Source organism: Sciurus vulgaris (assembly GCF_902686455.1).
Source record: "Sciurus vulgaris genome assembly, chromosome: 1".
In the NCBI taxonomy this organism is placed as follows: domain Eukaryota; kingdom Metazoa; phylum Chordata; class Mammalia; order Rodentia; family Sciuridae; genus Sciurus; species Sciurus vulgaris.
In genome coordinates, this window is record NC_136461.1 from 114,093,222 (window position 1) to 114,108,586 (window position 15,365).

The 15,365-nt window shown below is 38.5% G+C and overlaps 1 protein-coding gene across 1 annotated transcript; it reads left to right on the forward strand.

Annotated features, from left to right (window-relative positions):
• Positions 1 to 5,992: 5,992 nt before the first annotated feature.
• On the forward strand, positions 5,993 to 7,694 carry LOC306670809 (uncharacterized protein). The gene is made up of 2 exons (XM_079155794.1): positions 5,993 to 6,057; positions 7,015 to 7,694. The coding sequence occupies exon 2, from the start codon at positions 7,038 to 7,040 to the stop codon at positions 7,395 to 7,397; it is 360 nt and encodes a 119-aa protein (XP_079011920.1). The 5' UTR covers positions 5,993 to 6,057; positions 7,015 to 7,037; the 3' UTR covers positions 7,398 to 7,694.
• Positions 7,695 to 15,365: the final 7,671 nt, after the last annotated feature.

Below are 15,365 nucleotides of genomic sequence, written 5' to 3' on the forward strand. Positions count from 1 at the left end.
TTGTTGATGACTTGGTCCCTGCCCATAGCATTGTCCTGAATTCTGGCATGGCTAGACATCCCAGAACCTCCACATGGTCATGTATGAGATTAGTCAGGAATACATGGTGATGCTTGATGATCCCTGTGCTTCCCATTGCCCGGGACCATCCCTCCTCTCCTAAGGATGAGGCTTCCTGATCTGGAAGACAAAACAAGTATCTAAAGGACTCGGAACAACCCAGACTGTGCCAAACCTACTCATCATGTTTCTCATCACATCTCGTCATGAGAACACTAAGTTGGCTCAATATCTTTCCTCTATTCTTTAGTGTTATATCCATCAGGTAGAAAAGTATTTATCACTGTGCATCAACACATTCATTCACTTGATAAATTAATTATTGGGACTCAATAGTCTTCCAGGAACTGGGTTTAATCCTGGAGTTCCAATGGTAAGCAGGACAGTTAGAAAATTGATATGGTGAGAGCTTCAACATGAGAGTCATGCAGCTCCACCAGAGGGGCAGCATAGTGAGTCAAGTACCCAGAGGAGGCAACTACAAATCAGAGAGATAAAAGGTGAGTGTGAGTGAGATGATTGATGAAGGGAAGAGGAGTGTTTTCCCAGTGGAGGTGAGAGCAGGATTAGTGTGTGTTATGGCTAATAATGACAGCCCAAGGAGGAAGGAGTGGTTCCTCATTATTAAATATCCTTCCTGGTGCCTAACCCTGTATGGATGTTTTCTGTTCATCTTTGAACCCCATCCTCAGTCAAATAAACTTTTTAAAAATTAACACTTCAGAAAAACTTTGAAAAAAGTATCCAACATTTCAGGTGACTTTGAGTTTTAAGAGGGTATTGAACTATAAACTTCTGATTCAACATAGGTTAGAATCATGGAATTGATGTGACAAAAGAAAATATAATTAAGTTTAATGTGAAGTTATGAATTTAAGATACAGATCAGGTCCTTTTGTACATGAATAGATGGATATATACCTGATATATAAAGCAAACTTGATTGATTAAAATCTTAGTATGAGCCAAGGGTAAGATTATCTGTGCCAAATGGTGATAGACTTTTATTCTTAATAGCTGTGCCTGATAGTGTTCTTTGTGGTACATATGGTGTTCAGCTCAGATCAAATGCAATGGGGCTGGAAGTGGTGACCTACCGTGTGTTGGTATGAGGAAGAATTTCTGACCTTGGATAAATTTCTGACAGATGCACAGGAACTAGCCTCCATGACATCTCCATATCTTTCAGAAATCCACCCAAGGTCAGAAATCCTTCCTCATACTTCCAACGACTTGAAAAATCTGTTAGTATTCTCTCCATTTTACACAGGTTAGAAAAAAGTCTAGAGAGGTTAACTAATTTGTCTGGTCATACATCTAATACTGGATAGTGCTGGAATCCAAGGCTCATCTTGTTCCAAAACTCCATCTCTCTCCCTGTAGAAGGAGAAAAAAGTTATGGTTGAAAGAAGTAACATGGTTCCATCTTCCATTATTTGGAGAACTTTCATTTGGAAAAAGAATCAGCTTTTTCATAAAACTCAAAGAGCTTAAATTCAGTGAATATGAACCTTTAAGGGAAGATTATTGCTAGACATATGGATATAATAGAACTGTTCTGGAAATGGAATGCACTGGTTATTCATGCATGCAAGATATATATTCAAAGATTATTTGAGGTTTTTATTATGTGCCACTCACTCTTCTAGGTGCTTTGGATAAATCAGTGCATAAAACAAAGATCCTGGTTCTGAAGGAGTTTAAATTATGACAGGGGAAAATGGAAAAGTGGATGTAATTTTTAAAATTATGTAACATTAAAATATACAAACTGCTTTGGAACTAAGAACAGGTATAGCAGTGGGATAACATGGGTGGGAAACCCAGACATAAGAAGGAGATAGAGACTGAGCTCAGTGTGTGAGAAGAAGGGACCCACAAGGTGTCAGACTATAAGACAGGGAAAGATAAGTGGCATGAGAGATGCACCATGAGACATGGGTTTGAACCTAGTCCCCACCTCTCACTCACTGAGAGCTCTTGGCTTAGGCAACTTCCCTAATACTGCATTTCCCCATCTATAAAATATGGCATAAAATGTGTTTCTGTCTGAGTCATTTTGATAATTCAATGAGATAATTTATTTTAAAACGTTTTGTATAGTGTAAAATACTAAATATACATGAAACATATTTGCTTTTGGCAGTGCTATATTCACCCCCAAGAGGAGAAGTAGAGAAGAAAGCAGATGATTGGCTTGAGGAGCTGTCTGTCTGATGAGGGAGGTTGGTCACCAAAGCAAGTCACATCCAGGCTCAAGCAGAGGCCAGATGAGCTGGAAGGATGCATATGTAGAAATGTAGAGGGCAAGTCAGGGGAAGTGTTCAGGAGGAGGAATTGGAGGAATGAGGGACATGGAATAGCAGAGGAGAGGGATGGGGTAAGTTGCTGGTGGAAAATGACTGAGGCAAACGCGAAGCCTAGAAGACAAAATATGTGGGGGACAGGAAGCTCAGGTAGCCTAGCAAATGTTGGACTGAAGGACAGTGAGGCAAACAGTCATCACAAATGGTCATCAGCACAGTAATACCACCCAATGCCACTGGCATTGTTCCTTGGGTCAGCCAGAGGGAGAGGAAATACCAGAGAGGGGAAGCTTTGCAATAGATCAGAAATACACTTAGGCTTGAATCAGGTTTGGAATCTTAGTCACTGGAAGATGTCCTGGCTTAAACTTGCCTGGATAAAAAGTATGGATTGAGCAATCCATCACTTAATCAATCTTTCCCACAGTATCTCACCAACATTCTTTAGAGGTTTGTTCTGTTCAATTAGAAATTCAGGAGCTAGTACCACAGTAGAGTCTTAATTTCCCTGTAGGAAAACAGGGTTTATCAACCTTAGCATTTCTGAATATGGGATCAGGTAATTCTTTGTTGTGGGATGACTGTCCTATGCATTGTAGGGTAATTAGCAACATCCCTGGATTCTAGCTACTAGATATGAGAAGCTATGATGACCAAACGTGTCCTCAAATTGTCAAATGTTCTCTTTTGGGATGAGGGTGAGGGATAAGGGTACAGCACTTATTCCTCTCTCTTCCCTCACTGAGATTTGCTAACACAGAGGAAAGAAGTTCAAACCTTGCCCTCAGGGCACTCCATCCAATAGAGAATCCAGCCTTGTCGTTGCCTCTGCCACCCATTAAAAATGAAAAGAACGCTGACTTTCTAAACTTCCTAATTTGTGTACTATGGAATGCCAGTAACAACGTGGAAAAATTGTAAGAAGGACTTTCAACTGTCTTGAAAAATTGTAACACAGGACATTTTGACACAAAGAGAAGGGATTTGTATTGATGGTTGCTTAGTGAGGTTAATAGGTAAAAGGAGAACTGGTCAAAAACACACAGGGGCCCTGGGAGGGCCTTCAGTAAGCAGGTTCCCACTGTTCATTCAGGTCCCCCACGAACATCAAGGAAGAATTGAGGATATGAAACATACCATGTAAGAATTCATTATGAATTAGAGTTAATGGTGTAAACATGAGTTGAGACACTTCTGAGGGGTCAGTTAAAAATGTGGAGAATCTGAAACTTGTTCAAGTCTGAGAATTTGGTCAGACAGAGTGTACAACATGCTCTCCTAACCAAAATAGTAATGATTAGTGAAAATCTGGCATTCCCTGAAAACTGTTACATTTTGTGTTCCTTTAATGACACTTATCTGAAATCCATAGTGATAAGGGTGTTTTGAAATTCAGAATATTTTTACTTCTTTAAGGAGAGCAATACAACAAATAGAATTAGTTACAGGTATACTTCAGAATCAGCCCTATCCAACACAATACTTTGGAATTTGAACCCCAAAATTCTAGAGCCTCTTAGACAGGCATGGTGGACAGTCCAAGAAACCCTATCCCTCGTCATCCCTATGACACCTGGGATCCTACCTCCTTGTGGAGGGCATTAATATTTCTATAACAGAACACAGGAACATTTGCAGTAGGTGACATGGTTTTGCTACCATATGAGTATTGGCAACAATCAAAAAAAGCTCAACTTTTAGTGTTTTATAGATTTGGAAATTGCAAATATGGGAGTGTGAATATGTAGTATCATTTGGGGAATTATTGGTCATCATTTTGTTTCATCTCATTCCCTACTGCTGATGCCCTCAGTTCCCAGATCTTCCCCAAAGTCATCTTCCATGTTAGGGCACAACTCTAAATTAATTATTCTTCCCCCGATAAATAAAACAGCAAACATACAGTGACAACAGTAAAATCAAACTAAAACCTTCAGTGAATATCTGGTGAACATTCAATAAAGCCCAAGTGACTTACCCTAGCAATGGATTCCCCACAGACTGGATCCAGTCTTTCTTTCGACATGACTCTGGACCTCATTCTCTCCTCCCCACTCCATCACACAGGGTCTGTGTTCCAATCAGGCTGGACCACTCATGGCTCACCAAAGACCTCTGCACCCCTTGCCCCATGCATACTGTACCACGCCCACTCTTTCTCAATCCCACTATTTGCACAGATCTAGTCTTTTAAAGTCTATCTGACCAGACGTCTTTAACCAATCTTTTCTCAATACCCTTCCTCACAATCTTTTGCCTAAGACTAATCTGTATGCTCCCTCTTGATATATAGAACCACTTATTGGCTTTCTTGTATGTATGGATCCTGCTTGAAATTCATTAATTTCTTGGTTTTACAAGTTAGATGGTTTTTACTAAATTTGGAAAATTACCATTATTTTGAAACATATTTCTTCACTCATTCTATTTTTTTCTTTCTTTCTGGGACTCTGTGTGTGTGTGTGTGTGTGTGTGTGTGTGTGTGTGTGTGCGCGCATGCATGTTAGACTACATATTATTAATCTTCTGTTCATTTTTTTCAGTATTTTCCTCTCCATTTTATTTTGATAATTTCTTCGAGTTAAAGTACACTAATCAGTTCTCTTATAGTTTACAACCAGCTGAAACCATTCAGTAAATTTTCAATGTTATATTTTGAACATGTTTTTTCAGATATTGTGATTTTAATTTAAAACTTTTCCATTTAGTTATTTTTAGCATGGGAAACTGGGGAAATAAACACAGAACATGTATATTACAATAATTCAAAATTTTCTAATTGAATGTGTTTATGTTTATATATGCCAGTAACATCATTTCATGCCACAGTTCAAAGCCATTCTGGTTACTGATCTCCTCTCATTCCTTCAGACTTTTCCTAGGAAATTTCAAGCTATTCTCATACTATAACTTAGGAACTCATGCCTCTCTTTAATCTTCTTTTCCTATACCCATTCTATATCTGCCTTTGCAAAGTCAAACTCACTGAGGTATGTAGAAGAAAAAAAAAAAAGAGATGACATTTAGTTTAACAAGATCCACCTAGTTTTCAACTGTGGCTTTAAAAATTCCCAAGGCACCCTAAAAATTTGCCTCTATCTATCCATTCATCCATCCATTCATTTCCAGAATGTCAATACATGCCATGTATTATCTTTATTATCATGGCTACTTCTTCTTAACAATTTAATTAATTTGTTAATCCTGCAAAACTCATTTTTATTATTATATCCATCTAAAAGATCAAGAAGATGAAATTCAAGAAGTTTAATACTTTGCTGACCTCTCTAGGGCCTCTTTTCTCAATCACTATGCTGTACACACACACACACACACACACACACTCTCACACCACAACTCAAAGTTGTGGATTTTCACACCAAGCCATCAAGAACCAAAAGTCTAGATGGAAAAGTAGAGGACTCCTAGAGTGGTGCCATCTATTTCTGCCCATCCAAGTCTGCTTAAGCACTTTCTGAGTTGGGAGCATCTGACCTGAGCCCCACGTATGGAGCACCAGTCATTACCTGTCACAAGACAGTGTGGGTGTCAGGAAGCAGGTCCTCCCATGCCTAGGCCCTGTCTCACATCTGGGGTAAAGCCCAAGTCAGTATAAAAAGGCTCAAGGACAGAATATCTCTGTCCACTCACCTCCTAACGTGTCCACATACTCCGTGCTTCAGGTGACCTGGTAAGTGTCCATTGGGAACAGGAGCAGGGGCTTCTTCAAAGGGATCCTCAAAGCAGAACTGGAGGGGAGAGTAGACAGGGACCTGAGAAACCCAGAGTTGTAATTGGCAAGAAAGAGGGAGGGCGAGAAATCAGGGGCAAATGGGAAGATTTGAGGAGCTATATGCTATAGTTTAAGAGAAATAAAATTGTTCTGTTTCTGAGTATGTTTCTTTGACATTAGAGAATAAAAATGCTTGCCACTGGAGTATATGGGAGTGAATTGTACAGTGGGTATATGATTTTGGAAATAGAGCCTTATCCATTTGTAGCAAAAATGTAATGAAGATGTTGGTGTTTAGAAGAAAGGATCAGAGACCCCTGTGACTCTGGTTAGACTCAGTGAGAAGATTGTTTTAAAAGAAATTTGGACTGGGGGTCAGAGAACATGGAAACAAAATGATGATGTTCTGGTGAATAGCACTGGCCAGTGAAGTCACTTCTTTGATTTCAGTTATAGATGGTGCTGATTGGAACACATTGAAAGTTGTTTGCAGTTATAGTTGTCCATATTTCAGCAAAACCAAAATGTTTTGGAAATTCTTCCAAGAAGGAATGCTTTTTCTATTTTCTGAAAGAGTCTTTTATTTCTAAACTGGTCCCTATGTTGGACATTATCATAATTCTCGTTAATGTGATGGAGTGGATATCGGACTGGAGTAAATTTGTTTCCATGTCTTTCTTCCTACACTTTGGAGACTTTAATAATGGGTCACTTTCTTTGCATATTTGGAGATTATATTGCTTGACAACCTCCAAAATAGGTTTGCAATGAAACTCTGAAAGAAAGCATCTAGTAAACATACAAAGTAATAAAAAATCAAGTGATTTTCTTGTGCGTGATCAAAAGATTTGCAGAATAAGTGAACTGGGAAGGAAGTAAAAAACTGGGTCTGACTTGTGTTTGTCTCTCCCTCAGCTCCTGAACACACACCTGCCAAGATGTCCTGCCAGCAGAGCCAGCAGCAATGCCAGCCCCCTCCCAAGTGTACCCCCAAGTGCCCTCAGAAGTGCCCTGCCCCAAAGTGCCCCCCAAAGTGTCCCCCTAAGTGCCCTCCAGCCCCTTCTTGCTGCAGTGTCAGCTCTGGGGACTGCTGTGGCTCTAGCTCTGGGGGCTGCTGTGGCTCCAGCTCTGGGGGCTGCTGTGGCTCCAGCTCTGGGGGTGGTGGCTGCTGCCTGAGCCACCACAGGCCCCGCAGGTCCCACCGCCACAGACAGAGCTCTGGCTGCTGCAGCCAGCCCTCGGGGGGCTCCAGCTGCTGTGGAGGGGGCAGCAGCCAGCAATCTGGAGGCTGCTGCTGAAGTGGACCCTGGTCCTAGATGAGCAGAATTAGGAGCATGAAATGAACAGCTTCATCTTCTTTGAACCTGGGTGTATTGCTGAGAGAGTTTAGTAAAGACTTAAAACTCTGTGCTATAATATTCTGCTGACTTGGAATCCAGAAATTTGTGTCCTCTCACAAAATTCATCTCTGACCTCTGATCCCATCTCTGTAGCTGCTCTGGGGACCCCAAATTGTTCTTATGATATTCCTAGTTTTTATGCCATTCTTATGCAGTCCCCTATCTCAAGAAAACAATAAAACAATCTGCTCACTCTATTGTTCTAGAATACTTTTCTCTTATTGGAGAATGTGCAGAGAAAGATGAGTATGTCTGGTCTTAGCTCTGTCTTCCTTATTGCCTCGTCCCAGCAGCAGCAGTGTCTGGTTTGGAGCCTACCAGAGTCCTATGAACAAAACTCTTTCAACTCCTGGTCCTCATAAGATCTGAAAGCAACTGCTCAGTGCACTGGTCAGGACACAGAAAATCACGATGTTTACTTTAACAGGAAGAACTTTACACACTGTTAATTTGGCATTGGAAAATGGAGCAGGCCAATAAGAAACAAAGAGGGTTCTTGGAGGGAGTGACTTTGACTACTATCACCCAGATGGCAGGGAAAGGGAGCATGCTGGGATTATTTAAACTTAGAAACCTGGAGGAGGGATCTCACGAAGCTGAAGCTTGAGACTCTGAGGAGTGGACCCCTCTCTCTAATGCAGGAGTCCGTGAGCTTGGAAGAGGATTCCCCTGTGGCTGGGACCCAGGCTTCTGGGAAGGGGCTCCTGTTTGGTACTGGTTCTAGGGTCCCTAAGAAGACACAACAAAGGGGCCTCTATGAAAATGGTAACTAAGCAGTGTTGTTACTGGAATAAATGGTCTCTGCTAGGGTCAGGAGGTCAGGGTGGGGTGACATGGAGGCTGCTGTGGCTCCAGCTTTGGGGGTGAAACACCCCAGGTCCAAGGAAGATATAAGGAAGTGAACAGGAAGCAGACAAGAGGGAGTGTGCTTCTGCCTTCAGATAGCTTCTTTCTATGGGTGGACATTGCAGTAACCAGCTGGCAACCCTGACATCATAAGGCAGGGTGTGGAAGGCAGGGTGTAAAGTTGAGCAGCACTAACCTTTGAACCAGCACAAGGCAGGAACAGACAGTATCACACTCTGCTGTAACCAACTTCTTCCTAGTGCCCTCCTCTCTCCACATCTGCTCTCCCAAGGAATTTTAGCAAAAATGACAAAATGACTCCATGTAACCTATTCAGACTGTTATCGTCTGAATAAATTTTTACGATCTCTCCTGCACATGGGCCTCAAAGAGTTTTCTGTTGCCACCACTGCCTATATAAATAGAACCATTAATTACACACACATACACATACCAATCTTCACCTCTTCATCCTGGGTGTCAGGTGCTTGGAAATAATGTCCAGCTCTGGGAAAGGCACTCCCCCTCTGTGCTTCTGTCAGTCCTTCTTATCACCTAACTGGAGGTTTAGAGTCTGGAGGAATGTCAGCCTCAGTGAGCCTCCTCCATGTCCAGGGAGCTTGCCCAATATGTCTTCCACTTTCATATACTTTAACACTTTCATCCTCCAATGATGATTTTCCTATGTTATCCTCTCTTGCTATCATCCTTCTTGTTTTTCCCCTCCTGGGACTGCCCCAGCTGCATTTCCTCTCTGCCCAATGACATGAGGTCCCTGAAGAAAGGGTCTTTCCAATCCATATAAGTTGTGATCTTTGCAATACCTGAATCTCTCAGCACTAGGATCAGAGATACTCAAAGGACGCTGGCAGCATATTAGGCCCTGGGAGAAGGACTTCCAAGTTCAAGGGATAGGTTCTAATGTCACACTGGGTCTTCCTGGAGACAAGAATTGGGCTTCTTCCCTCATCCTGGGGACTCCCTAGGGTAGGGGAAACTGTGCCTGAATTTAAGGGGCTTCTCCAGGGAAGACAGGAAATCTCACAGTACTCTCTCTAGTGGGAACAGCATCATCTCTTCTTTCCTGCTTTTTTTCCAAGTTCCAAGGACCTGAGATACTTAAGTGAGGACTCCAATACCTGGAGACTAAAAAATATGCTATTGAATGATGCATGGATAACATAAGACATTCAGAGAGAGAAAAAGATTCTTAAAGGTAAATGAGAGCACGGATGCAACATATCAAAATCTCTGGGATGTTATGGAAGCAGTACTAAGAGGAAAATTCATTGCATGGAGTGCATTCAATAAAAAAAGGAAAAGTCAACAAATAAATGACCTAACATACAGCTCAAAGCCCTAGAAAAAGAAGAACATATCGACACCAAAGGTAGTAGAAGACAGGAAATAATTAAAATCAGATCTGAAATCAATGAAATTGAAACAAAAGAAACAATTCACAAAATTGACAAAACAAAAATTTGGTTATTTGAAAAAATAAGCAGAATTGATAAACCCTTAGCTACACTAAACAAAGAGAAGTAGAGAGAAGAAACCTCAAATTACTAAAATTTGTGATGAAAAAGGAAATATCATGACAGACGTTATTGAAATACAAAACATAATGAGAAGATAATTTGAAAATCTATACTCCAATGAAATAGAAAATCTCTAAGACATCAACAGATTTCTAGAGGCATATGATCCACACAACTGAATCAAGAGGACATATACAATTTAAACAGATCAATTTCAAGCAATGAAATAGAAGAAGCCACCAAAAGTCTACCAACCAAGAAAATCTGGGACCAGATGGATTCTCAGCTGAGTTCTACAAGACCTTCAAAGAAGAACTCATTCCAATATTTCTCAAAGTATTCCATGAAATAAAAAAGGAGGGAACCCTTCTAAACTTATTCTATGAAGCTAATATCACCTTGTTACCAAAACCAGACAAAGACACATCAAGGAATGAAAACTTCAGACCAATATCCCATACATAGATGCAAAATTCTTAACAAAATTCTAGCAAATTTCATACAAAAACATATTAAAAGATAGTTCACCATGATCAAGTGGGTTTCATCCCAGGGATGCAAGGTTGGTTCAATGTAATTCACAGACTTAAAGTTAAGAATCATGTGATTATTTCAATAGATGCAGAAAAAGCATTCGATAAAATACAGCATCCCTTCATGCTCAAAACACTAGAAAAAATAGGGATAGTAGGAACATAGCTCAACATTGTAAAGGTTATCTATGCTAAGCCCGCAGCCAACATTATTCTAAATGGAGAAAAACTGAAAGCATTTCCACTAAAAACTGGAACAAGGCAGGGATGCCCTCTTTCACCACTTTTATTCAACATCTTCCTTGAAACTCTAGCCAGAGCAATTAGACAGATGAAATAAATTAAAGGGACACGAATAAAAGAAGAACTCAAACTAACACTATCTGCAGATGACATGATTTAGAGGATCCATAAACTTCCACCAGAAAACTTCTAGAACTCATAAATTAATTCAGGAAAGTAGTAGGATGCAAAATCAACTCTCATAAATCTAATGCACTTTTATTCATAAGTGATGAATCCGCTGAAAGAGAAATTAGGAAAACTACCCCATTCACAATAACCTCAAAAAAAAAAAAAACTTGAGACTCAATCTTACAAAACAGGTGAAAGACCTCTACTTTTTTTTTTTTTTTTTTTTTTTTTTTTTTGGTGCTGGGGATTGAACCCAGGGTCTTGTGCATATAAGGCAAGCACTCTACCAAGTGAGCTATATCCCCAGTCCCAAAAGACCTCTACAATGAAACTACAGAATGCTAAAGAAAGAAACTAAAGAAAATCTTAGAAGATAGAAAGATCTCCCAAGTTCTTGGATAGGCAGAATTAATATTGTCAAAATGACCATACTACCAAAAGTGCTATACAGATTCAATGCAATTCCAATCAAAATCCCAATGATGTACCTTACAGAAATAGAGCAAGCAATCATGAAATTCATTTGGAAGAATAAGAGATCCAGAATAGCTAAAGGAATCCTTATCAGGAAGAGTGAAGCAGGTGGCATCACAATACCAGAACTTCAACTATACTCACAGAGCAATAGTAACAAAAACGGCATCGTATTGGCACCAAAATAGACAAGTGGATCAATGGTACAGAATAGAGGACACAGAGACAAATCCACATAAGTAAATTTATCTCATACTAGACAAAAGTGCCAAAAACATACAATGGAGAAAAGATAGACTCTTCGACAAATGATGCTGGGAAAAACTGGAAATCTATATGCAGCAAATTGAAATTAAACCCCTATCTCTCACCCTGCACAAAGCTCAACTCAAAATGGATCAAGAACCTAGAAATTATAACAGAGACCTTGCACCTAATAGAAGAAAAGTAAGTCCAAATCTTCATCATATCAGCTTAGGACCAGACTTCCTTAACATGACTCCAAAACACAAGAATAAAAGCAGGAATCAATAACTGGGACAGATTCAAACTAAACAGATTTTTATCAACAAAGGAAACAATCAACAATGTGAAGAGAGAGCCTACAGAATGGGAGAAAATCTTTGCCATGCACACTCCAAAGAGTACTAATCTCCAGAATTTATAAGAACTCAAAATCTTTACACCAAGAATACAAATAACCCAATCAATAAATGGGCTAAGGAAATGAGCAAACACTGCACAGAAGAAGATCTATAAACAATCAACAGATATATGAAAAAATATTCAACATCTCTAGTAAGAAGAGAAATGCAAGTCAAAACTACCTAAGATTCCATCTCACCCCAATTAGAATGTCTATTATCAACAATACAAGCAACAATAGGTGTTGGTGACGATATGGGGGAAAAGGTACACTCATACATTGCTGGTGGGGTTGAAAATTTGTGCAACCACTCTGGAAAGCAGTATGGAGATTCCTTAGAAAACTTGGAATGGAATCACCATTTGACCCAGCTATCCCACTCCTTGGCTTTACCCAAAGTATTTAAAATCAGCATACTACAGTGATGCAGCTACATAAATGTTTACAGCAGCTCAATTCACAATAGCTTGATGGTGGAATCAACCTAGATGCCCTTCCATAGATGAATGGATAAAGAAACTGTGGTATATATCACAATGGAATATTATTCAGTCATAAAGAAGAATAAAATTATGGAATTTCAGGTAAATGAATGGAATTGGAGAATATCATGCTAAGTGAAATAAGCCAATCCCAAAAAACCAAATGCTGAATGATTTCTCTGATAAGTGGATGATGATATATAACAAAGGAGGGAGTGGGTAAAGGCAAGAATGGTGGAAGGATGGATTATGCAGAGGAAATGAGGGCTGGGGAGGAAGTGGGAGAAGGGAAGATAATAGATTGAGACAAACATCATTACCCTATGTACAAGTACGCAAACAGTGTGACTTTACTTTGTGTACACTGGAGGAACAAAAGTTGTACTCCATTTGTGTACAATGAACCAAAATTTTAGAAAAGGAAAAACAATCAGAATTTTAAATTTAATTATTTAATTCAAAGAAATTTTTAAATTAAAATATTTTGGTTTTTAACAATTTTTACATTAAAATATTTATAATTTATTGAGAAATTATATTTAAAGAGTATAAATATTTATCTAATGTATAATTTCTTTCTGATCACCCAGCTAAGAGGTAAAGAATTTCATACATTTAATACCTACCTTCTTCTGAGTTTGGATCCAAATGTTCCTACTGATTCTTTAAAATATATACTACAGTTTACATTCTCAACTTAAAACATTACATACTTAGTGCGCCCTTATGCAAATTTGCTTCCCTATTACAGAAACATTAATGAGTTATTCATGTAAATCTGTATGGCTTAGTTCAATTATTAATGCTGTATAATATTGCCCCTTACAGTCATTCTGGTATGTATTTAAGCAGTTTCTTTTTAATGAATATTTATGTTCTTTCCAACTGTCTTATAATTGTAGACGCCATTATTAAAAGTTCTTTACATATTGTCCATTGTAGGACAGCATGTCTAGGATATGCTGAGGAATTATACCATGGTATATTGGACATGCTGTGGTTTAACTTTTTCAATGTAGTGTCACATTGATCTTCAACTTGCATTCCCTCCATTAGTGTAAAATAGTTCCTGTTGCTTCCCATTCTGGCAAAATATTGTGATATCAGACGTCTACATAATAGTCAAAAAATGAATGTGAAATACTATCTCACTGTTGCTTTACCATTTTCCTGAATATAGTGGTTCATCTTAAAATATAGTTTTTTTGTGTATATTTCTATTTATTTAAAATAGTATCTTAAAATTTTCATCTTCTGTTATTTTCTGAGTGATGAAAAAATATTGATCTCATAAGGTTTCTTCTAATTGCTACTGGGGACATTCTTTTTTAAATATTTTAATTTTAATTTTTATTTATATATGACAGTAGAATACATTAAGGCAGAATATACTTGCATAAAGTATAACTTATTCTATTTAGGTTCCCACTCTTGTGAGCTTACACGATGTGGAGCTTACCCTGGTCGTGTATACAAATACAAGGCTAGAAAGTTATGTCCAATTGATTCTAGTGTCTTTTCCCATTCTCCTCTCCCTCCCTTCCCTTCATTTTCCTTTGTTTAGTCCAGTGGATTCCTATTATTCCTCCTCCCCAACTTCCTTGTTTGGAGTTGACTCTACAAATCAGAGAGAACATTTGGCCTTTGGATTTTTGGGGTTGGCTTATTTCACTTAGTATATTTTCCAGTTCCATCTATTTACTGGCATTAGACCAGAGACGCTCTACTTACTAGAAGAAAAGTAAACCCAACTCTCCAACATGTTGACTTGGGAACCAAACTCCTTAACAAGACTTCCCTAAGTGCAAGAAGTAAATTAAGATCAATAAATGGATGGTATCAACTGAAAAGCTTCTTCACAGCAAAATAAACAATCAAGAACGTGTACAGAGATCCTGTAGATTGGGAGAAAATTTTCACCACCAATACCTCAGACAAGGCATTAATTTCCAGGATATACAAAGAACTCAAACAAACACCCAGAAAAATAAACAGCCCAGTCAATAAATGGGCAAAGAACTGAACAAACACTTCACAGAAAAAGAAATATGAATGGTCAAAAATAAATGAAAAAATGACAACAGCTCTCACAATTAGAGAAATACAGATTAAAACCACCTGAGACTCTGTCTCGCTTGAGTCAGAATGGCAATTATAAATATACAAGTAACAATAATGTGGGAACATTCTTGTGCATACATTCTTTCCTTAATATTCCCTTAGCTCCTTAGGTTAAATTCCAAGATTTTCAAATAATTTTAAAAAAGCATGTTCATTTTACATTTCTACACCACAAGCTATGAGTTGAATGAATGAATCATCACATTGTTATTCAGAATAATTATTGGGCCAATTTAATTTTCACACTAGGGAAGTACGAGAGTACCCAGTTGCATAATCTTCTTCAACATTGAAGTTGTTTTTCTGGTCTTTTTAAAATTCAAAAGAATGTGACAGGTTATTTGTACACATTTCGGAGACACAATTGGGATGTTTTGATTCATGTATACATAAGTGATGAATACTCAGAGTAATTAGCATGTTCTTCACCTTAAATGTATTCATTTCTTTATGATGAGAAAATTCAAATTTCTCTCTTCTAATTATTTTGAGATATATAATGGATTATTGTTAATTTCACCCTGCTGTGCCATAGAACACCAGAACTTATATCTCTTGTCCACTGAATTGTCTCTAGGCATTTGATCCTTGCCATTCTGATATAAGTAAATAAATTGGATAGACACCATATGCCAGAAAACATTTCTTATGCTTTCTCATCTTTGATAATTAGCAATGTTGATGGCACTTCCAGTTCATTCTTTCAACCATTCATATTTCTTTTTAGTGCGGCCACTGTTGCTTACTGTCACTGACTATTCTTTCCACTGGTGGACTTGAATATTTCCTACTGATATGTAAGAGCTGAATTT